Source organism: Homarus americanus, unplaced genomic scaffold (assembly GCF_018991925.1).
Source record: "Homarus americanus isolate GMGI-L3 unplaced genomic scaffold, GMGI_Hamer_2.0 scaffold27806, whole genome shotgun sequence".
Classification (NCBI taxonomy): domain Eukaryota; kingdom Metazoa; phylum Arthropoda; class Malacostraca; order Decapoda; family Nephropidae; genus Homarus; species Homarus americanus.
Window position 1 is genome coordinate 10,341 of NW_024741490.1, and position 26,249 is coordinate 36,589.

General features: G+C 38.1%; 1 protein-coding gene across 2 annotated transcripts; it reads right to left on the reverse strand.

Annotated features, from left to right (window-relative positions):
- Positions 1 to 618: 618 nt before the first annotated feature.
- On the reverse strand, positions 619 to 25,474 carry LOC121875919. Of its 2 annotated transcripts, none has more exons than XM_042380673.1 (3): positions 25,225 to 25,474; positions 18,009 to 18,093; positions 619 to 9,401 (listed from the first exon to the last, which is right to left on the reverse strand). In XM_042380673.1, the coding sequence occupies exons 2-3, from the start codon at positions 18,077 to 18,079 to the stop codon at positions 1,484 to 1,486; spliced, it is 7,989 nt and encodes a 2,662-aa protein (XP_042236607.1). In that variant the 5' UTR covers positions 18,080 to 18,093; positions 25,225 to 25,474; the 3' UTR covers positions 619 to 1,483. The 2 variants fall into 2 exon arrangements, with proteins under 2 accessions (XP_042236607.1, XP_042236606.1); XM_042380672.1 differs by having other exon boundaries at positions 18,009 to 18,099.
- Positions 25,475 to 26,249: the final 775 nt, after the last annotated feature.

Sequence of the window (26,249 nt, forward strand, 5' to 3'; positions counted from 1 at the left end):
CATTATCATTTTCATAAGCTCTTTTAAGTATAATACATTCTGTTTCCATTATACTGTATCTGAAACATCTAGTTGTCCTACCCTTGTTTCACCTACAAAACATAACAAAATACACAAATTACAAATTGGCTTCACTATTTCACTTTGTACATGAATTGCTGAAGTATGACCTATACTAGTTACTGTACAATCAAAGTTACACTAATTCCAAGTAGTATCCAAAAGTAAAGAGCCAGTGCATTTATTCTTTCCCTGCCAAATGTCGAGGTACAGTACATGTTTATAAAGAAGTGGTGTAATGCATGGCTTGAAAGGCTTAAAGTAAAGACAAGTTCAGTGAAATTACATCGAGGACTGGCCTGTATGTAACAGAGCATAAATACAACTACGAATGCAAAAGAAATAAAAAATAAAAAAGCATAACCAATTTTTTCTGATGTTTCTCAAGAAAACATCTCATATATATATATATATATATATATATATATATATATATATATATATATATATATATATATATATATATATATATATATATATATATATATATATATATATATATATATATATATATATATAAATATATATATATATATATATTTATATATTTATATTTTTTTTACAGTGTATGATAGCTTTAAGGATTATAAACATCTTCATTGTGTTGGACAAGAACTACCATCAAGGTACCTTTAAGATCACTTTTAAATCCTATATCAGGTTATTATTCTACCATAAAACCGATTTACAAATATGGAGAGTTCACATATGCCCTACTACAGGTGTAATGTTGTTGATATAAAATTCTTTCACATGATTCCTTGTTTAAACTACTGTACATTAATGAGCTCCTATGAGACCAATTCAAAATGGCAACAAATAATAATGATGGTATTTGGCACAGCAATATTTCAACTATGGAGTGCAGTCAGTCTTAAACAAGCTGAAAGCATTCTCACAAAAACCATCACTGTTAAACTGTTTCTCAAGGCTACCATAATAACTGGGCTGAAACCCTTATGACTAATTAGGACCAAATACATCATACCACAAAAATTTATTACTGTACCATGATTACCATCACATGGATATAACTAGAAAAGTATTCAAATTCATTGTAAACCCAAGCACATGACACTATGCCACATGTGCACTCGTAGTTGTAGGTAATAATGTTCTCCTATCTACCAGTGCTCTCAGTTTCAATTTTCAGGTACTGTGCTTTAAACATTTCTGCCACAGTAATACTCTTCAAATTAAAGTAAGAGCATCGTAAGAATAGAGGTAACAATAAGAAAAAATATATATTGTAATTCTAAAAAAAATTACAAAAAATGCAAAGATTTAAGACTGGAGAAACAACTATGAGTAATGTCAGATTAATAACTAATTAGAACCTTCAGAGAGAAGTACAGTACTCTAGCTGTTCACACTGTACACTGTATACTTGAAACTGAAAATGTATGTTGTAATACAATTATTATCAGTCATTGTTGTCATTGTTCTCATTGTTTTCAATTTCATTATCACTACTAGAATCACTACTTGAAGACGAGGAGGAGGAATCACTTGACGAAGAAGAGGAGGAGGACGATGAAGATGATGATGATGACGAGCGGTGTCGCTGGCTAGGTGGCTTGGGTGCTGGTTGAGAATCTGTCTCGTAGGTGCTATAATATTCATATAGATCAGCGTGTGGTTGCTGCTTGTGAACTGTCTTGAGAGTAGTAGTGCACTCTGGACAATACCAGTTGCCCTCTGGAGCAGCCATAATACCAACACATTCAAAATGGAACCACTGATAGCGACAGGAAGGATTGTCACAGCCAATCATGTCGGACACTTCATCATACGGACACTGACAAATGCAGTACAGGGTTTCGTCTGCCTCCAAGCCGCCTCCGCCATCACGTGGACCCTTCTTGGATACTTTCTTCCGTTTCTTAGGAGGAGGTTTACCACTGGCGTTGTTCATGGATTTCTTCCTTTTATTTCCCGAATTAGACGGCTGTGTGGGAGTACTTGCAGTAACACGTGTGGCAGGCATATATATACTACAAGAGTTTTCGGGAACTTTGTGTACACGATGTCTAGCTGGGTGTACATTATCCAGGTGGTACTGTAAAGCCTCCAAAGAATGCCATGGGGAAGCGCCATCACAGTAAGGACAGTCATAACTTAATGTCTGACTTTTAGTAGCTTTGTGTACCATAAAGAAATGCAGACTAAGCACGGTCCATGATTCAAAAGCCTTGTAACAAAAGTTACACATGTATGCATCATTTACTCTTACATGATCAAACATTGTATGAGTGTCACTAAGATGCACAACCAAGTCTACGATCTTGTTAAGGCGCGGGCGGGCTTCACACACGCGACACACAATCTCTCCACCAACATTGAGTGCTCTTTGGGCTTTATGGGCATAATAGAGATGGAAATAATACGCTCCATCCTCACGAAACACTAGGCCACACAAACAACGAAATGTTCCATTGGGTAGCATGGCACGTTGGTGAAAAGCTAAATGATGGTCATTGATATCATCTGCGGTGGTAAATGAATGATCACAAAAAGCACAGTCTGTGAGCCCCAAGTTTAATACAAGCTGAGGGTGAACCAGGTACATATGGAGCAACTTCCCAGCTGGGTTACTCCACGTCAAGTGGCACGGTCCACATCGCATTCCAACGGCACGGTCTACCATCTGCAACATGTCTTCTCGCACAACGGGCGCCACTGTATTTTCGTCAACTGTTCCGCCAATAGCCCCCACTACACCACTGGAGCCATCGACCAATTTTTTTCTTTTCTGTTCAGCGTGCTTCCCTTGAATGTCCAGATGATGACTCTGTAATTCATCATGCCGGTAAGTTTCCTCGTTAACCACTTCCACCGTTTCCAATGTTTTTTGTTTATTAGTTGCTTGTTTTCCATGTGCAGTTTTTTTGTGATGAACTGTCTGAGCCTTTTCGGTATCTGAATCTGAGGTGTCTAAGTCTGACTCTGTCATTGCTATCATAACGAGCCTTGTTTGGAATTCTTCCTCGGCTACTTTGTCATCGTCGTCTAACTTTCCGGGTTGACAGGTATCTACCGCCACTTCCTCGGATCCCTCGACCTCCGAGATATCAGAATCTGACTCACTATCTACGTTGTTTTTGCCTTTGACCGGTTTATCCACCGAGGTTCTATGCTTTCGGCTTTTGTATTTACCCAGGTCCTCACTTGAGTCAGATTGGTAATTTGTTGATTGACTAGGGTGATCAGCAGCCACGTGCTTTGCCAAGAGATTTCTTGACACGTAAGCTTGTGTACAATGCTGACATTTATGAGGTCGTTCTCCGGTGTGGATACGTGTGTGTACTCTCAACCTTGTGCGAGTACCAAAACGATCTCCACAATGATCACACTTGTGTATCAATTGCTTCTTATGTATATGAAGCACATGTTGAGTTAATGACACCTCAGATGTAAAGCATTTACCACAGTGGGGGCACGTTTGAGGGTTGTGTTTCCACTCTTTGTGTTTGACTAGATGGTGGTCACGCACAAACTTTTCTCCACAAACTTCACACTCAAACTTTTTTTCAAGTTTACACAAGTTATAATGTAGTTGTCGCGACTTTTCTTGTTTAAAGCGTTTACCACACTTAAAACAAGGAAAAGTGTAACCAACAGATGGAGAAGATCGAGCTTCAAGCACCACCATTGTCTTCTGGCTTCCATCTTGTGCAGATAAAACAAAAGGACGCGCTTCACTCGGCAGATGAGACAAATGAAACGAGTGGACCAAGAATGCATAGAGACTCCCCTGAAAAGCTCCACAAGTACAGGTAACCAGCGCATGAGGATGAGCTTCATTGACGTGTAACAGAAGACGGGGCAGGAGAACACTCACGCCACAGCCAACGCATTGACCGGTGAACTTGTCACTAAGATCACGCAAGATGTTCTCTCCCATTGAAGTCTCATCAATATCAGCATTCTCTCCCAAGCCTTTTGGTACAGCCTTTGGTTCTCCTCGTCTCCCCTGCTTCTCCCTTGTATTAGTCTTCTTCTTCACAATAACTTCAACCTCTGGAGCAGCAGCAGCAGCTTGATGGGGTTCTTTCTCCAATGCTGACTTGGACTTGGTCTGTCCTGTTGGTGTTGATTTATTTGTCTCTTCCCCTTTTTGGTGTAACTCTTCAGTTAAAACTTCAGCCATGTTCTGAATGGTTTGACCTTCTACGCTGTTAACGAAACCAAATGTGGGTTGTCTTCCTTCAGATTGTGACTTACCTGAATTTTCTTGTTTGTCAGGTTTATTAAGTTCTTTTGGTGGTGAAGGTTTAGAACATGAGACAGGTATGGTGTTAGACTCTTTAGCTTCTTTGGGTGAAGCTGCTTCTACAACAGCAGGTATTTGAAATGGAACAGACTCAACATGGTTACCACTTGGAATAGATAAAGTTGAGCCAGGACTGGGTGGACATGATCCTCGCGGTGAGTTTGGTGAAGCTGCTGCCGTGTCAATCTGTAGTGGTGGTTCACTCCCACTGTCATCATCATCATCATCATTATTATTATTATTATTATTATTTTTATCATTATCATCATCTTTTTGCTCCTCTTCATTGTCCTCTTCCCTTTCATTTTCCCCATAAACTGTAACTGCAGAAGCCAATGTACTGCTAACATCAGCCTTCCTAGTCTCGGCCTTTCTATCAGAAGAAGCACGTAGTTTATCAACATCCATCTGTCTCTCTATAACCTTCTCTTTCTTCATAGTGATATTTTTGTCAACAGTGGATGTTAAGTCAGTGGTGGGTGGAGTCAATTTGTGTGGAGACATAGACACAGTACATAAAGATCCACACCAGCCAGGGACGACATCATCCTCACTCTCAGCGGTCTCCTCTCTCTCCTCTCCTCTTACCTGCTCTACTGAACCTTCTTGGATGTGTTCCTGAGGAGCTTCTGTCAACATGTTAACACATATTAAGGGATCACACTGAGCTACAACAGTACCACTTGAACTAGTGCCTACAAGTATAACACATCCATCCTCTTCATCTACTACTTTAGGATGCTGCATTTTGTACTTTTCTCTTAGCTGTTGTTTGTGTTTAAGGCGTGCCCACACTGCATCCCAAGATCTTAGGTCATGACAGGTGGTGCGGTGGTGTTGAAGCGATGTAATTGTAATGGCGTTGACCGGGCAGGCTAAGCAAGCAAGGGTGTGTGATAATAACTGGTGACAAAATAATGCCAGGCGATCCTTGAATACTCTGGTCATGTTGCACTTAGAACAGCGACTGGGTAGTTTAACGTACTTGAGGTTTGGCTTTATTGTTTGGCGATGTTTGGGGGATTCCATAAGATGATCGTAAAGACCAGAGGCTTGAGGAGTGTAGAAATTACAAGACTGAGCAGGACAATGCCAAGGTGGACCAGCTTGAGACCGATGAAGCCCCAGACGACAGTGTGGACACAGAGGAGCCGGACTTGAGTCTGCATACCTTAATGTTAGAGTATTTGAGCATCCACAAAGCACACATGATGAGAATACTTTTACAGTAGTGGAAGGACTCAGATGATGACCGGCACCAACTAATGTAAACAAATCTCCAGTGTGACTGTGCCACACCATATTTAATGAGTGAGTGTCTGAAGCAGAGAGCAGTCCTCCCCGTCCTCCACGGATCCACTGAATAATCATACTTATATCGTCTAAGCTCAAATCCTCGTGACTGGGAAGATGACATGCATTAATGTGGGTTGCCAAATGTATAGCTGTAGGTGCCACTGTCTGCCCAGGTTTGGACTGCTCATCAGATTCAGAATCACAGTGTTGTGTGACACAAGCAGGGAAAGGGCAAGGATACACATGATATGCCCAAGAGTGTACTACCCAAGACAGGATATTTTGCCCAATCAGAGTGGTGGAGCAAAAAGTACATGTAAAACGTGGAACATTTTTTTTAACATACCTATGACTAAATACATGAGGAAGAAGAGAGTTTACCCACTCTCCACAAAGTACACACCAGCCTCCTCCTAGCTGACTTCTGTGATTTACAATGAGGTGAGCAGTTAACTGATCCTGGTTATCTGGTTGTGGAAAACCACAAAGAAACCAGCACGATAGACTGTCACTTACCATATCCCAGCAACTTCCGCACAACCCACGAGATTCGTCTAACTGTGGACTCACAATAAATGCTAAAGAACGTTTACATATGAGACAACATGCAAAAGAACTATTATTGTGTAATCCAAGAGTCAGTATCGAGGCCAAGGAAGATCGGTCGACCGGCGGCAGAACGAGAAGAAGACGCAGTAGCAGCCACCAACCGTGCAGTAGAGTGTCACTCAAGAGATGAACATTGACAAGGTGATTAGCTAGTATCTTTGGGAAGGTATGTGGAGCACACAACATCAAAAAGTGCTGAGGGTTTTGATTTCCAGAAAGGGTGGAGCAACACTGGTGACACGTCCATGACAACCCCTTGCCCGTCCACCACACGGTCGCTTGGGGGGATGGAAAGCCCAAAGTCAATACACTCGACACTTGCCCATGTACCAATAGCTCATGCAGCTGTCGAGTGGGCTGTCCTAACAGGCAAAGACACATTCGACACGGCTGAGGGGTATTAGACATTGACCCGGCTAATGTGCAAGACATGACATCAAGCGACATATCCTCCAGCATCCGTTTAACAAGAAGTTCGTGGTGTTCCCATAGATGAGAATGATAGCGTACAGCTCCAATACTCTTTTCACATTGGCCTTCATTAAACACACACTCGTATATTCGTTTATGACCAACGCGCCGATGCTGATATCTTTCTGCAGCAGTCTCAAACACCAACTGACATTCATGACATGTTTTCCTATTGTCCGTGGCAACGCGTCTCGTACCAGTTTTTTCTTTATCGCACAGTTGAACACAATTACTGTCACCGCTCAGTGTAATTAGATCTGAGCATTCGGGCTTTATAAGATGGTCATTATTGTCGTGTAGGCCGACGGAAACAAAACCCTCAAATGCTTCTTCGACGTTAACGTCATCTCCGAGATGTTCCTCCACCCATCTCTTGTCTGTTAGGTTACTATGAAAACCCTCGAAATTGCATACGAGAGATTTTTCTTCATCTGCCAGTCCAAACAGTTGCTCGAACTCCCTCTGAGATATAACAGTCTTTATTGCTGCTCTTTTCTCATTTATTTCTTTTTCTACATAATATTTCAAACTCTCCTCATTATTCTTCATTATTTCTTTTTCACCTCCAAGTACATGTGGTTCTTCTTTCTGTATCACACTGATGTCACCTTCACTGTCACCATCGTCTTTATGATTTTCATAGTTCTCCGAGTTCCCTGCCAACGGAACCCTTGAGTCTTCTTTCTTAGCGGGACAGCCGACTTTGTTCAATTTATTATCATCCGCGGTCTCAATAGTTTGGTTATCTGTGGCTTCAAAAACGACCCGACTTTCACCCATGTTATTGCTATCAACAGCCACATCCATTTCTTCAACCGGAGATTTTTCCTTAAGCATACATTCTGACTTCACACTATTCTGCTTTTCATTCTTTGTCAGTGTGTGCATCAAATGCTCTTCATCACTGGACTCACCGGGACTCTTATGAGAATGAATGGAAGTCTCTGAATCTTTCTTTTGTGTACGAGAAGACTTCCCTTCCCTTTTTAAACGCTTTTCTGTTACACTGGAATCCTCGGAAACATTTTTTATTGACTTGCTCTTGTTGCTATTCTGTCTTGATATTTGAATGTCACAGGAAGAGTCTTGCCTATCAGTTTCATCACTTTTTAACATCACTGATACATGATCTTTTCTAAGGAGGGATATTTTGGGGACGTTTTGACCCACACTATCCATTAAAACATTATTTTGAAAACATTCTTTTGAATCATTTTTTTCACCTCTGCAATTCTTCACAGAAACACCCATGTCTTCTTTTAAATGACACTTCAATGTTTCATTACTCTCATTCATTGAGTCTTGTAACACATCACAAGTGGTATACTCCGGTGTTCCCTTCCCCTTAGTAACTGAACTGCTGTCAAATACACTGTCTAACACTGTATCATCACTACCCTGCTCACTAGACACTGATGATGCCTTCTGACTTGTTCTTTTTTCCCTTTCATTTTTAATATGTAAGCTTCTAGATGCTTTAAGAGTTTTACCAGTTTTGGGAGAACAAAAAGAAGACAATTCCTCTCTTTCTTGCCCTAGAGACAAGTCAGAGATGCTACAACTATCATTTTTATTCTGAAAACCTTCAAGTGAATGATCTTCTGCCTCCATCAGTTGGACCTCGTTACATGTACCAACAACCTCAAAATTACCATCTGATGGAGCATTAAGTTTCCCTTTCAAGTGAGATTTTAACTTTCTTTTTTCCATATCTTTAGTAACTGTTGTTCTGGCTAAGTCAAAACTGTCATTTTCAACTATGTCACTGCCACTATCACCATCAGTTTTCATGTCAATAACAGACTGTGTAACACAGTGTGATGCAGGTATCTCCTGCCTTGTACTTTCTAAACTTTGTACTTCAGTTTCACTTTCAGAAGGACCGAATATGTTTGTTGGTTTATTTTCTCCACTACTGGGTACTATACTTTCTGGGCTACCTATGTCCTGCTGACCATTTTCAAGATGTGTATGATTATCACTGTCATCTTCATTAAATATGGGAGACACTTGAGCATCACTATTGTCAACATCTTCCATCTGATCTCTACACACCAACTCATTTAGCCTAGTATTCTCTTTGTCACTATCAGCTTCTGGATTACTGGTAGAAGGTTCAGGTGGAATTGGTTCTTCAGGTACCCTTTGTTGACCTTCAGAAAAGTCCAGCCTCCGATTGGTATTAACTGCTTCATCTGTGGACTTTCGTTCACCATGCTTGCCCTCCAATCCTTTGTAACTTTTATCACTGACAGAACCGGTTGTCTTGGAGACTTCTTGTTTCTCGCGACGTTCGTTCGCTTTGAGGGATTTGACAATGATCTCCCAATCGTGCATAATATCTGGCAATGGTGCTGTGCGAGACCTCTTTGTTTCAGCAGAGTTGTCTTCTTCATCCCCAGATCCTCCTGATATTGATGGATATAAAAGTTTTCTGGGTTGACCTCCCTCCTGATAAGGTGATCTTCCATCTCGTGCACTACGGCCAGTGTGATGAACCTTTCCACTGGCATGTCTCGACTTCCTGGGTCTTTCAGATCTCGCAGCCTGAGTGTCATGCAGGGTGTTGCCAGATGTGCGCCCTGGTGTTGCTAGAGAAGACAACCTCGCAGGAGCGTCTGGAGAAGGTACCTGACATTGGCCCGACTCGGATACGCTACGTGTTCGTCCAGTACGTCGAGCAGCGGGGGACCTGAGAAGATACAAACACATCTAACCATGTCTCATGTAATATTGCATCATGATTATAAAAACATGTGGGATAATGAAGGTAACAAGAGAGGATACAGATACAGTACAAAAAAATACATGTTAACACAGACCAAAATAATGTAAAATTATTCAGGTTACCATAATTCAACAGACCTTCGGGGTACTTCATACAACATATTTCCTTCCTTGATTTTTTCATCTTACTGTAAAGGTATATTCTTTGTTTTCTATGTGAAGGAATAAAATAACCAAGATGGTCACATGGGAGTAAAGGCAAAGGAGTTGAAAAAAAACAATGTGAACAGTACAAGTAAAGACAAAAGTAAGGGAATGATGGGACAAGAGGTTGGTAGATATTTGGAAAATAAAGAAAGAAAAAAAATTAACCCCCCTAACATAGATCCTGAGTCAGTGAGTCAAGAAGTACCGTTACCTTTCTACGAAATTTCAAAAGAATCTAAAATTTGACCATATGCTCAAAAACCAGGTTAAGGGGTCACTAGTTTTATTTAGCAAAGACACTAATTTGCTGGAAACTGAAAATCAATGTGTTTAATTGGTAGTCAGTTCCATTCTTGATAACACATTATTTAAAACTTACTTGCATAGAGTAATCTGCATTTTTAATATTCTAAATATGTTTAATTATTTCAAGGGTCATTAATTAAATCTAAGTACAATTGAAATATTAAATTCTGAACACAGATCCTTAACTCCCTCACTAAAAGGGTGCCACTTTTCATATTCCATTTGGTTAAAGCCTGGTAATTGTATGGAGCACAGAGGGACCCCTGTACTCAAGAGGTTAACCAGCATGTCTAGGAGTACAGAAACTCTTCATTAAATTTGAATAAATTCTAAATATTGACCACATGTGCTGAAGCATATGATACAGTAATAGAGTAATGGCTTGTTGGAAGAAAAGCACAAGGTCTGTAGAGAGAATTCAGAAGACAAGAGATGAGAGATACAGAGAACAGTTCTCACAGGATGTTAAAGAAGGACAGTGCATGAAGAGTGTGTCTCTGAGTGTTTACTTTTGGTTCCACCCAACCAGCATTACAATAGCAAAATGCCTGAATAAAAAAAGAAAGCATTTAAAAATCAACGTAACATACTTTGATCGATCTGATACAGTGAAACCTTCATATAACAGACATTTATCTCCATATAATCCATTAGATGGAGGGTTTCACATTTAAAGGAGCCTTGATATAAAGGACTTTCATATCTATATAGTTTGTTAAATTGAGGTTTCACATCTAAAGGAGCCTCGATATAAAGGACTTTCATCTCTATGTAGTTTGTTAGATGAAGGTTTCACTGTACTCTGAAAGTCTGAACTTTAACCAGTCTGGTGTATTTTCATAAAGGTGTCATTAACCAGTTAAAGGTTTCTTTGGATCCTTCCTACAATATTATCAAGTAGCCAGCCTGAACCAACAACAAACACAGAGTTCATATTTATTTGCTGTCAATCATTCATTCTTATCGCTGTAACATCTCCACAAACCTCTCAACACTACCATTTAAATACTATACTATTTCCTAGACGTTCTTTCCCCTCATTGCTAGTACAAGTATAGTACAGTACAATACAGTGTGCCTAATATTTCACTTTCCCATCTCTTCCACTGTCTTCCTCCTATTGTCCACATTTCTGAATTATACCTGCAACATAAAAAATGCAATCCCACCATGGTGCATGCCTGGGATAGAGCCCTTAAGCTGCCTTTAGTGTAGGTATTTACCCATATACTTGTACAGAAGTTCAAATTTGGTGAAAGGGACAAAACCCATTGTCCTCAACAAAACAACTCAAGTTGAGGACCAATCATTATGAGATCCTCACAAAAGGAATCACCCACATCCCATTCCACAAGGAATTTGTCTTCTATTTAAAGCCTGGGCTTCCCTGGGTCCCAAAATCATTCTTGATGAAGATGATTTTATAATTACTGTACCTCCAGCAGCTACCAATAACACAAAACAGTTATCTCACCCTTAAAGACTGGCATCAGGTTGCCACTTACTTCCCTTGCTGGGGGATAATATGAGGACAATATAAAAACTGAGGACATTAGATATATTGCCCCTAGCTCTGTGTGTGTGATGTATATTTAACACGTTGAATGTACTTGAAGTCCTATTAGTTTTATCTTGAATTATACAGTAATTAGTAATTTGTTAAGGAGCCTCAGATTATAAAACTGAATTCCTTGTAAGGGAGTGTAATAATTCAACTGAACAATAATTACTAGGTTGGGTCACTAGAATTTCAATGTAAATAAGACAAGTGTAATAACTAGTCATGAAAAGGCTCAGGAATGAGAAAATTCTACTGAATAAAAGAATGTGGTGTAGGTGCACCTCAGTGAAACATACACACCAAAAAACTCTCATTTCTAGTTCAACTTCTAAGGAATTACTTAAAAATAAAAATCCTGGTATACTGATCTTAATATATACTAGTAACCTACAAAACAAAGTAAACCTGCAAGATGCCACGAAAAAAATATATAACTTTGCAAGAATTAAAAAAAAGTGACAAGTGAAAAAGATATCCAAATGGTATGACAGAACAGACTACAGTATATATCATAAAATACAGCGGATACAGTATGCTGCCTAACACAGCACTGTACAGTACGTCCTACATCAACACATGGAGGATGTATCAAAGAAACTGTCCACTTAATAAAGGGGGAAAGGAATAATGCTGACCAAGAAGGAAAATATTAAACTAAATACAAGATGAATAGAAAAAGTAATTAATCACAAAATAATGAATCAAGAGTACTTTAAGAGCTGGTTTCACACACACACATTCAAGATGTAACCTATGAATGGTGTAGAGCCTCCAAAAACAACAACAAAATATGAGCCAGTGACTCTGTAGTCATTAAAGACCTTTTTTTTGAGGATGCCAACTTGCAAATTTGTTCTGCTTATTTATCACTCCCATACTACAGTAGTGAAAAACAATGAGAAATATAAAAAAATCATCTCTTTTTCATGACTCCTCCATATGCATACTTCAGGTACAAAGTGCTTTCATTTATTTATTCATAATATACACCTGTACAAAATTACTCTAAAACTGTACTATAGTTTATACTAATCCCGTTATATGCATACTTCAGATACCAATGGCCTTCATCACTGAAATTTTCTGAAAAATTCATCAAACAGTTCTTCATATTTGACCTTCAAAAAATATTCTCAAGTATCCAAAAAATGGGTAATCACCGATATATATACGAAGTTCGCCTCTTGACATAAAACTTAACCAAGGATGTGGACGCGGACAGAAATGCCGGCACGGATGGAGCTGCTCAGGGTAGTTCTCCCTCTATTTCACTCACTGAGCTCAACTAAAAATGATTCAAGCCAATAATCCCTTCATGAGCTTACTTCAGGTACCAATGGCCTTCATTCCTGAAAATTTCAGAAAAATTCATCAACCACCTTTTTCAGATTTGGCTCTTTACTTCACTCTTACTACTACTACTACTATTATTACTATTACTACTATTATTACTATTACTACTGTACTACTACTACGAATGCCAACAGTTCACAAGAGACGATTCTGAGAACTAAAACTGTGGGAGTTAACCAGAAGGTAGGGTACTGGCCACCAAGATTATGCTGGGCTTGAATGGTTGGCCTGATACTGGGTAATAATACATAAGGCAAGATCTTATGACATCCCTGTACCTTATGTCATCATATTTACAGAAAATTAAGGACACACCACTTAATCGGTATCGGCCTGCAGATAGTATAGGTATTTTGCCGATTAATCGGTATCAGTAAGCTAAGTACTGTATCCACAAGTACAGTACCATATCTTTCTGTTGTTTTTCTTGGGATAATATGTACCAGTACCTTACTAACTTAAATTGTTATATCGCTAGATATTTATTCATATACTGTACTATATTCTTGTTAATTAAATGTTCAGATATTACGCTCACTTAAGACCGGTGAAATACAACAATTACCATAACAAATGACAGCCAATTGAATCCAGAAATATATAGTACAGTATACTGCCACCTGATGAGAGGCACCTTAGTAAACCAAACCAAACCTTCAATTCTCCCATCATATATCCACAACACAGGTACTACTGTATGTTCTGTACTGTACCAAGGTTATGTACCGTACTGTAGTTTTTGCTGCTATCTTTAGTTAAAGTAATGTACATGATGCATTAACCAAATATTGTACAGTATAAGTTAAGGAGATGTCAATTTCCCACAGAAACCCAAGTACCAGAGTCGACGATCACATTTAGCGGAGTTTCCCTCATCGAGGTTTTGGAGAATTTCCTCACCAAGAATTGTTGTGCAAAATTTAAAAATCGCTCAATCAACTGTATTTCAATGCAATTCCGTATATGGGGTACAGGATTGCAGCACAAAACCATGCATTAAAAAAAAATAATAATAATAATAATAACTCCTCCGACACTACTGAACTTTTTCTCACTTCAAAACTAATTCCATTACAGGTATTTCAAAACACTTGAGTTTGAGCAACTGCATCCTGGACTACAGTTGTTCAGACTCAAAGTGACTGATGGAGCAAAGGAACTACTGTAGCTAAATTTTGCTGTTTATTTGTGGTGTTGTGAGGGAACAGCATAGGTGGTGGCCTGTGCTAACATATGAACCACCCACTCATGCTGCCATCTACTGAGGGTGGGAGGACTATGCTTACATCAGTTGATCACTTTTATTTTTATTAAGCCATTAAAAACATATTTAAAGAAGCTAAAAGTACTGAAAATTCTCAGACTTAAATTCTATAAGAATAAGAATTCTGACTCCTTGTTATAGCCCGCCAGAGAATTTTGTTACAGTAAGGGTTATGAACTTATTAGTACTGTATACAGTGAACAAGCATACATAAGAACATAAGAATGGAGAAAACTACAGCGGGCCCATTGATCCATACTGAGCAGTCCCGTTTACACCCCTATCGTTCATATATCCATCTAACCTGTTTGAAGCTATCCAGTGTATTTGAGTTAATGATGATGTTTGGTAACTTGTTCCGCTACTCTATTTCCCTCAATGTTTACCTATCTCGCACCTAAATCTAAATTTGTCTAATTTAAAACAATTGCTACGAGAAATGTCGTCAAGTACGGAGAAGACAAAAGAAACTTTAGCTTAGATGTGAAAATGAAACACTTTTTGTAAAGCGGGAAACAAGCTTTGAATATCATTAGACACATTTGCTCAAGTTTAATATAATTTCTGACTTTTTCATATTTTTGTCTGATTGGAGTTTTTTTGCTCTCCCCCTCATCCAATTTTCTTCCCCAAATCCCCACTAACAGTTAATCTCAACACGTCTCGACATTCCACACTATTTCTGACAGTTTTATAGTTTTGCAACCAATTTTTATTTCTATCATGGCTGAGTTCTGGGCTGAAAGCATGCAAAACTGAACTTGGCCACTCTAAATAAAAAAATAAATACAATATAGGGTGGCAAGCTGCAATGAAAGTGTTATATTGAATAGTATTAAATCAGGAGTCCAGTTTACAAGACGATTATACAAAGCAGATGAAAAGTAACACATTGATCACTGTGTTCCTTGTGGCTTAAATGGGAAGTGGCTGCTGATGGCGAGACTTGTCCATGCAGTATAGGGTACGGTGAAACCTCCATATAACGGACTTCTCTCTTCATATAACCTGACAGAGCCTCGATATAACAGACTTTTATTTTTATATAAGTTTGTTAGATGGAGGGTTTCGCATCTGACGGAGCTTCGATATAACGAACTTTCATCTCCATATAGTTCGTTAGATGGAGGTTTTCACATCTGACACAGCCTCGATACAACACTTTATTTCTACATACAGTACAGCAGTCCGTTAAATAGAGGTTTCAGTATATCGCCATTTCCCGCCCACAAGATACCACAAACAACTTTTTTATCCTGTCACTTATTAATTATAGCTATTTCTACATCCACATTCTGGTATCATATTTATCCTTTCCATTTTATGGTTTATTATATTTAATTATATTTATCATTTTCCATCACTATCTACAACTCAGATAAATTTTTTAATACCTGTAACCATAAAAAAGTAATTGTTTGTTATCTGGAACAGGCAATCATCAGTGAGTCTGGGCTGTCACTGCTCACACTGGTAAGATAAGGTTCACAGTTTCTAAATTCTTTATGGGACACTGATGAATTTTGATGCTTGTTTTTTTATCTTAATAGTAATTGTGAGATATTAATATTGTTATTGAATTACAGTCAACCCTCGTTAAAACGGACTAATAGGGGGGGAAGGGTGTCCGTTTTAGCCGATTGTCCGAATTAACCGATTTAGGGGTTAATATTGCATAATATTGCATTATATTTCAAAGAAGATGCAGTGAGTTTGTCCTTAGCCTTGCATATGTCCGAAACTGTTTGCTTTTTAACACCATACTTGTCACAAACTCTAGACACCGAAGCACCAGCCTCTAACTTCCTTATAAGTTCCAGTTTCTGGTTCACAGAAAGGGTCACATACTTCCTTTTCAGCGTATTACTCCCCCTTGATGACATGATGTAAAATACAAGGCTGAAAGATGCCTAATCACTGAAATATCAACGAAAATTGCAGGGCAGCACAACACTGATACTCGAATATGGCGCTAAGTCAACAATGACTGGCGGTCTGGCGCACCATCTATCGGACAATCCCAGAACCAGAAATTTGATACGGACAGTCCCTCGCTTAGTTCAGATTTCGTCCGAATTATCCGAAATCCGCATTAAAGGGGTCTGAATTAACGAGGGTCGACTGTACTTTACTGTACTAGTATTCACAGAACCTCTTCTCCCTCCTTCCCAGGCCATTATGACTACAGTATTCCTTTATCTTCTTTTAAAAATATTTTATATGAGATTCTTCATGCGACATCGTGTAATGCCAGAGTAAACATAATAGAACAGGACGTAGTCAGGTCAAGAGTTCTGCTTGTTATGATTTCCGCTAAACCTTTGGACTTGGCAGTACAATCAGACCTCCATATAACAGACTTCTCTCTCCATGTAAGGTTTCACATCTAACGGAGCCTCGATATACTGGACTTTAATCTCCATACAATAGTTCATTACATAGAGGTTTCACTGTACAGTACGTAGAGCATTTCAAAACTCAAAAGTAATCGTTCGGAAATCAAAATATCTAAATCATATACAGTATATATAAACGGGAGAGGTGAACTGACGACAACACTCCTCTGAACAAGACTGGCCATTAGGTTAAGCACAGTAAATATGAACAGACAGATGACTTTACTCATATGTGCCTCATTAAGTCACCATTCATTCATATCATTTGTACCGGAGTTGGAATTCCGTCAGATTTTCAAATGAACTCACATTTTTTTTGGGGGGGAGATGGGGTGTAAGAGAGCGATAGAGGCTGGTAAAACTCCTCTGTGTCTATGTATGTCACTTATTCATTTCCATAATCTGTACCAGGGTTCATGAAATATTGTTGGAAGCTTTTAGAGAAGTAAATTACAAGTTATTGATTGACCCCCCCCCCCACACATGTGCCTGCACACACACACACCCAAAGAAAAACATATTACCAACTACTGTAATTTTTCTTTGTTAGTTTGTTACATAAGTGAACCAACTACTGTACCCTTACTTAACAGAGAGAGATACAATGTTAACTTCCCTGAACACAGAAGCCAATAATAACACCCACACTGTCAAATATAATGTACCAATGCTTGAATTCTTAACACACAAAAAATAAACTATCAAATCTGACTTCAACGGGTTAAACAGATTTTGCCAATTTTTCAAAGAAAGAAGAAAATGTGTGGAAAGAATAAGGTTTATCTAAGGAAGGATTTACAAGTAGGAGAAGGAAGTGAGGAAGAAAGTACAGTTTGGTGTCACTACTGTAGTGTGTGGTCTGCAATACATTTAGGTTAAGTTAGGCCACATTATGTTAAGTTAGTGCTGAATAAAGATATAAGAAAGAACGGGAAATGTAAGGAATAGATAGAGGAAACTGTGGCAGACCAACTTAAGGCACTTGGGTGTAAAAGGAATGTAAGTAAAGCAGCCAAGCCAACACCACCAGAGAGATAAGAGGCACCCCAGAATGTCATCCACTGGTGGACTATAGCTACTGACCAACACCACACAAATACTACCATAATTCCTACAAGATAAACAAGAAAAATACCAAGACAAAGCCTCCAATTTATATCCAGCACTTATGCTACGCTAGTTCACTACCTCAAGAAGAAAATGGAAAAAAAAATAAACTAAATAACTTACTACCCATACAAAGACAATTATACCATGATATTACTTTGGAAAAAACCCAAATAATATTAATAAAGTAGCTATACTGTACTAGGGAACAAAAAATTTGCATAAGAAATTACTATTACTGATAGTTCTGTATCCTAAATAAAAAATTTTAGTTACTCAAGAGTCATTAGTACTAAATCAGCATTTTCACAGATATTTCATCCTGAATGATGCATGCTCAAAATGAAATGATAAACGAGAAACCCCTTTCAAACATACCGAGGGATATTACTGGTCGCTTCCTGTTCCATGGGAGGATGTTGGCGGCTGACATAGCTGTGGTCCATCATCAATGTTTACACACCTACACCTGTAAAAACAGGTCATTTTATGCTTGCTACTCAAACTATTTTTCACAGATTTTTCATCACATAGTATAACAGTTAAGGACTACACTAGTCACATGCGCCATCAGGGAAGCTAGTCTAGTACAGCAGGTTATGGTGTTTGTGTTGGACTAAAAAACTACAATAATTTTGTTCTTGTCCTTTAGTAAAGCAACAGTCCATCCCTGAGTAAATGGGGTTAACAGTTGCATAAAGCATCACAAAAGAACACAACAGTAAACTAGATAAAAAAAAAAAAAATAAATAAAAACTAACAAAAATAGGGTAAATAATCCCTCGCCAACCACAGTTTTGAGTAGCCAAGTTTTATAGGTTGTATTGTACACCATTTTACCAAACATGGTATCCAGCGTCCATCATATGCGATTACCAGGAAATATCTAGCCCAGCGCAGCGGGAAGGTTCGCTGGATCATGTAAATATATCAAGTGGTTGTTCGTCACCAGACTGTACATGTTCCTTAACCCCTTGTATGCAGGATTCTCTTTGTGCTGAATAAAAGTGTCTGGCATTAACCAAATAAAATCTCAAGAGTGGTGTCCCCGTAGTGAAGGGTTAAAGGTCAGTGTTATCGACTTTCTTCTTGGGTCTCTAAAATCAAATTGCTTATTTTCATCCTTCACAGTACAGTGTATGGCTCACTACTCTCCTAGCAGTCCTGAGTCATCACAACACACTCAGGGTTAGGGACCTGGGGTGGTAGCCACTCCCCTCATGGACCTGTTCACTAAGTACTGTACTGTACTATCAAAAACTTGTTATACTTTTATAGATAAAATCCACTAAATAACATGGAAATACAGTACTTTTATTTTTGCTAAATTAAAAGAAATCAATTATCTAGAATATATTAATATTAACATTTTCTAAAATGAATATTTTTTTAAAAATGTAAATGTTGCTCCCCATCCATTTTCAAATATCTTGGAGCAGCCTTATGCTGTACTGTATAGTCATGCCCTACATTGCCAACAGTACTAGTAACCTCAAGGAATTTCCCGGCCGGCAGCTACGCTACAAACACCACAACAGAAGGAGATTTAACAGAACTTGAATCTGGCAACCATGAATATTACCCAGGTGTCTGGTAGCCACAAACGTAAACCTAAGAGGCTATGAAATTTTTAAGGAAAATACATGTAGTGATGTAGAGGAATATGGAGAAGTTTTGCTCGACTAAATAAACAAGGAAGACGGCACAGGCCAAACTATTGACCACTGTTCAAGGAAACATAATGTGACAGTAGCTGCTAATGTATTATCTTTACCTTTTAAGACACCCATCCAACACAAAGAAACTTACCTGAGCATCATTAAAATTCGGTAAAACCTGAAATAAGTTATGTACAGTTTTCAAAAAATCTAATTCCCTTATTCTATGGTGTAAACTTATCTATATTTATATACTTTATCAGAATCTTTCGAGTTTTGCTTGTTTACTATGCAGTGAGACCCATTGTTGGTATCTAAGTCAGGGAAGTAATTTCACTACAGCACTACAATTTGTGTCACAATGATTTACTATTTTGTTTCACTGAAAACTCAAACTACAAGCCTAACGGATATGCTTAGGAGAAGAACTTGGGCCATCAAATAATTTTCAGGAAGCTGAAGTGTGTGACCACTGTGGACAACCATTTTATAAACACAAAGAGGGTACAGTACAGTATATTATGGAAATGTGTGTTTGTTATTACTGTACTGTACTCATCTGAAACTGCAATTTACTCCAAACAACCTTTTCTAAACCTCCTAACAGTAACATGTGGGCACTGTAACTACAAACACCTCCCACTCATGCACCCGACAAGAGACTACAGCTGGCTTACACGTCATATCAACCTCCCGGACTCAAACTGGACATCTGTTTCATACCCTGACCTCCCCCCACCAGTCACTGTCACTGATGGCCCCATCACACCACACAAAACATTCAGACATAATCCTACATATAATCAACATTCTTCCTCACTCAAACAGTGTTCAAAAAAACCACAAACACAAATATTATTAAGCATATATACTGTACACATCCTAACAGTGTTCAACCAACATCCTTGAACTCCTTTCACAAATACCATTCACCAAATATACTGTACACAGAGGTAGTTCCATGGGGTTGTGCCCATTTCATCACCACATTTTTTACCCATTTCGTCACCACTGTTTTTACCCGCTTCATCGCCGTGTTCATTCCCATCACCATTTCAAGGGCAATACATTCCAGAAAATTCTTACATAATTAATACATCAATATATACACAAAATTTCACTACATTTGCCAAAATAACAGTTGCTTGGGATAGAAAATAATCAAAACACCCAGTTTACAAAATTGTATTACGAAATTATGCTTCGGCATAACAATACATTGGATCATGCAAGCATCTCACCAAGAAAATTTTTTTAAGACGAAAATAAAAAAACTTTATTACTCATTCAAGCATCTCACTTAAACAATTTATTAACGACTAAACAAAAATAAAAACATTGTTAATACGCCTGCAATCATCTCACTTAAACAATAGGTGAAAGACTAAAATTTAAACAAAATAAAAACATTGTTATTACTCATGCAAGCTCGAAAGAAGACTGACAATTTTTTAGGAAATTAGAAGTGGTGATATTTTTTTCCACAGATTCATCCCACAGCTTCCAGATATGGACTTGTTTGTCATGATTTGATTTTCTTGTGCAAGATTTTAGCTTGTGCTCAGCAAATAGTTGTCATTGCAAATCAATGAAGAAGAAATCACCTTCATTTGTTCTGTATTTTGTTTATTTACCAATGTTTTAATCATTTTCTTTATTAACTAATTAAAATTCATGTCTAATAATAACACAATATTCTCGAGTCGTCTGTATACATGTGTTATTTTTATTCGTGTAAAATAATAACGTACAATTTATCACTCTAATACCAGCGACTAACAGTCTGTTAGTGGTGATGAAATGGGATTTTTGGGCGACGAACCGGGTTGGTGACAAAATGGGAAGTATCCGTTCCAGGGCATGGTACTATGTGGTAATAGTATACAGTATTGTAATTATTAACACTAACCTTAGACTAACAAGACAAAATGGTGAGAAAAAAATTCAAGTACCCGGTACTAAAGAGCTGTGACGACCTGAAATAAATCATACAAGATGTTGACAAATAATCCAACAAGTCTGTCTATTAGTCCAGTACAGTCAGTCCCTAAGTATGAGTAATTTACATGTAAGTATTCCAGACCACACCAGCGGCCAGCCTACAATTTACCCGGTAATCCTTCTCATACATCACTTCTCTACCCCATCCCTCATAGCTATACAGTATACCCCTCCTCCCAGCAGATGTCTCTCTCCAATTCCTGATACTGTAGCTGCCCTGTACTGTACATTTAGTAGTCTACCATCTAAAATAAGTCTCTCCTCTTTCCTAATCCATTTATTCTGATAAAATCTGATTATATGTGAGTTAGCTTGGTCACTTCATCACCCCAGCCACACTTCTGCCACTGATCACTCTTCAAGTGGCTATCCCTTGGCAAGCACCTCCGTTCACAACATTGAGAATAACAAGAGATTACTCGACTCTTGGCCATAGTTCTGAACTACTTTTGCTGTGTACTATACCCTCAACTAGCTAAGTGATGCCACCTAACAGTAGACAGTCTGCTAATGGTAGTGTCGCTGAGACCACATATAGTAACATAATATGAACTTAGAAAATATATAGTGATTTTGAACAAAGAACGTGATGTGACTCCTGCAAGCCTCAGTCACTATTACAGCCTAAGTGAACCAACCATACACATTATTTGTGCTAGTACAAAATCTTCCTTGTATTGAAAAGATGCAGAAGTTATTAAGAGAGTGGCTCTATGAAAAAAACAAAACAATTAATGTCCTGTTTTGGATGGAGTTGCCATATGGAAAAAATACATAGCTTTACCAGTGGTGTCAAACTCAAAACCCTTTGAGGGTCAATTCTCATTTTAGTTACCCTCTTCAGGGCCAACACAAGTGCTACATCACATATTTGCAGGATTGAAGTTTACAGCTTCACGCATTGCCTTACCTGGCTCGGCGAAGCCTAGCGCAAGGCGGTGGTTAGCGGGTTTGATGTGACCGTCGTGTGTACAAAGTTCCCTACAGATATTATATCTTCTTTTCATTTCAAAGGATTGACTGCACATCAATTCTACATAGAGTTAGTCATAGCTATAGATAATTGAGTGATTAAAAACAAAGTACACGATGTACACCATTTCTCCTCGTCTGTTTAGCATAGTGTTGCAACGTTTGGCTGCTGCCTTTGTTAAGATGTCAGTAATGGCTACGGCTTTGTTTTTTAATTCTTTAGTGATTTCAATTTATAACATTTTCCCTTTACAATACTGTTATTACTAGCATTAACAATATAAATTCAATTATTACCACAATGATGTAAAAATCATCACGGAATTTACTGACTCATTCATAACTGCAATCTTTCCTTCATATCTATTTCTATCACAATTTCACTGGCTGATAAATTTTATCATCCCCGCGGGCCATACCTGACCATCTCAAGGGCTTATACGAACACAAAATCACCACCTCTGACGGTTCATTTCTCATTGGTAATTGTGACCTGCACAATGTTTGTTTTTCAGTACTGTTCAGTATCTACATAATGTACATGTACAGTAGCTAAAATAACCATCTTTGCATACTTTGTGGGAAATAATATGAGACCATGGAAGATAAAATTTGGGATATGAGGGCTGTACACATAAAATTTTGGAGCATATCGACCCCCACCTGCACAGATAGTTGTTTTAGCTACTGTACATATGAATAATTGCTGATTTATTTAATATGTAACTACAGTATACATATGTAGTACAATACTTATTGACACTTGAGGTTAGGTTAGGACCTTTTTTTTTTGCTTCCCTTAATCATATTATTCCCATAAAACATAAGTTAACTCAACACAATATTATTGAACGAGACCCCTACCGTACATAATATAGAATAGGATGCCACATTAAGAAGTAGCCTGATGAAAGCCACTGACCAGAAATGACTGATCCTAGGTTATGCTTCCTCCTCCCAGTGGGTGGTATGGATGTGAATAGTTTTGATGTTTAAAACCCCATTATGGCTGATCCACACAAAGGGCGAGTTAGTTACATAACATCAGATGCTGTGGCACTCAAGACTATCCCATTTTAATCTTTAACCCTTTGAGGATGGACGTATTCAAGGGGTCAAGATACCAAATTCAAGGGGGTCAGACATTGTACAAAAGGTGTTAAGACATTGTACTCATGGGGTCATGATATCATATTCAAGGGGTTAAGACATCATACTCCAGGGGTTAAGACATCATACTCCAGGGGTTAAGACATAATCAAGGGGTTATGATATACTCAAGGGGTTAAGATATACTCAAGGGGTTATGATATCATACTCAAGGGATTAAGACATCATAATCAAGGGGTTATGATATACTCAAGGGGTTATGATATCATACTCAAGGGGTTAAGATATCATACTCAAGGGGTTAAGACATAATCAAGGGGTTATATCATACTCAAGGGGTTATATCATACTCAAGGGGTTAAGATATCATACTCAAGGGGTTAAGACATAATCAAGGGGTTATGATATACTCAAGGGGTTATGATATCATACTCAAGGGGTTAAGATATCATACTCAAGGGATTAAGACATAATCAAGGGGTTATATCATACTCAAGGGGTTAAGATATCATACTCAAGGGGTTAATATATCATACTCAAGGGGTTAAAATATCGTACTCAAGGGGTTAAGACATTGTACTAAGGGGTTAATTGGTAGGTAAGGATTCCCTAATGTAACTCCAAAGTCACCTTCCATACATAGAAATATCTGAACACAATTAATGTAATACTTCAACTTGTTACGTTTGTTTCCCTTTTTCAGAAATATTAATGTTTAGGAGACTTTTTGGTGCATTATACAGAATATCTGATCTTCTAAAGTTGAAGAATTTTAGTTACAATATTTTTATGGGAGTGTTGGAGTGGTTGAGTACTGTACTGGTCTGCTTACTCAGTTACCCTCAAGTTGCTGTCTGACTCAATTGATAAATAACAATATATTTTCCGTCAAATTTTCACTTTAACACACTTCTTTCAATTCATTAAATGTGAATCTGTCGTGGAAGCCAAGAAAGAACAATTATGAATTTATTTATGGTGACTGACCAAAAGTAACAGCTACTTGTGTGTTTTCTTCAGTGTTTGTGCAGTTGAGAACACGAACTGTACTGTATATTTAATGTAAGCGTTTGTACAGCCGGGAACAGTACCCATAAAAAAATTGAGAATTAAGGAAAAATTGCCTTAACAAACCTTCCTCCCCCACATGTTTTTAAAAGCAGGATTTTATACACAGTATTTGGTTAGGTTAGGTTGCAAGCTCTCACATCAAATAACTCAGGGTAACTGGTGACGCATGATCTGCTCGTCTCATTTTTCCCAGCCCACTGACCAATGCCGAGCTTGATTCACATCACTCATTCATTTATTACCGCTAAAATCACATTTCTGAAATAAATTTTTTTCCATTAACAAATCACAACTAATATGCCACTTTTTGAGTACCTTCAACATTGCCTTTTTTTTTTATTACAAACTGTAGTTAGATTTCATACATTGAAATTGATGTTTTAGGAAAATTTCAGATATAACCCACCAAAAAGACTGCAGTTAATGTTTATATACAGTATATAAAGATAATTATAATTACATCTCCAAATATATGTTTGAACAGATCATGAGTACATACTGGGGACATAAACATTACTAAGTCCTAACCTGGTGATGCCAATACAAATCCCAGTGTCATCATAGTGTACCAGACTGAGCTGTGTTGTACTGTCCTCCCACCATGCTCCTTGTCTCTACAATAAACCTCACACATTCTTTACTACCAACATCACTAGTTATTACTACCCTTCTAAAATTCAACTCAGTATATTTATTTCACGTTGATTAATGTTCAGCAGGAAATAACAGTGCCCTAGAGAGTGAATTAAGCAGTGAACAACAAGTGGTCAGGGCCCCCTCACCCAGCACGTCACAGGGCCTAGGATCGCCATCTTGCTTAGCCCCCAGTCCTGGTCAGGCGTCGTCGCCGGTCTGTAACTATCCACCTGACGAGCTGTACACTACTTTCCGGACTTTATCACCACTACCAACACCACCACTAGATATTCACAAAGTCACTGACAATCCTTTAAACGCATACATTAGTGTACACAATCATACACAGTATAAGAACTAGCGTGTGTACACTAACTCTGTAAACACGCGCGCGACCACGTGAGCTCTACCAGACGTACGAGTCATACTAATATTCTCTAAATCACCCATAATGTGACTCATACGATGAACAAAACTCGTAGTTATTACTTACGAGTACTTAATTTGTTTTTCTCTCCATTGTTATATATTTTTATGCGCTAGTATCCAGATTATCGTCTGATAATCTTCGAGTAGAGCGTATCGTACTCCAAAGATTACTTTTTAAAAATTTCTACGCATTAAGCACTGATAATAAGATCATTCACACCACAGATATACATTTTACAGTTCCGACTGAATAAAAATAAAGCACATTTAAATATTACCACATTAATTTTCATTTTACGAAACGCTCTCCGCTTTTAGGGTGGGTGTTCCCTACTTCACTCACCCAATATTATTTTCATTAATTATATATTTATTATGTAATACATAGTCGGAATATTTTCCTTGAAAAACAGTTTTATCGACTCAGCGATTTAACCTATTTACTTTCCCAAAATCATTTTCTCAACCTTAGCTTCCCTATTATCTGGCATGTGGCTGCATTGTGGCAGTGAAGCAGCCACACTGTAGCTGGCGGACGGTTCTATCAGCATCACCTGCTGGGAGAAGTGATTACGCTATATATACATATCTGACCAAAATCCTTTAATGACACGCTGTCAAACCAAATGTTGACACAAATTGAATGATTAAACTGTCTCTTAATTTTCAAATAACAATTATGTTTTCCAATCAGCGGGATTTTTCGGTTAAAACTATTGAATCTTTATAAGAAGGAGTGAAA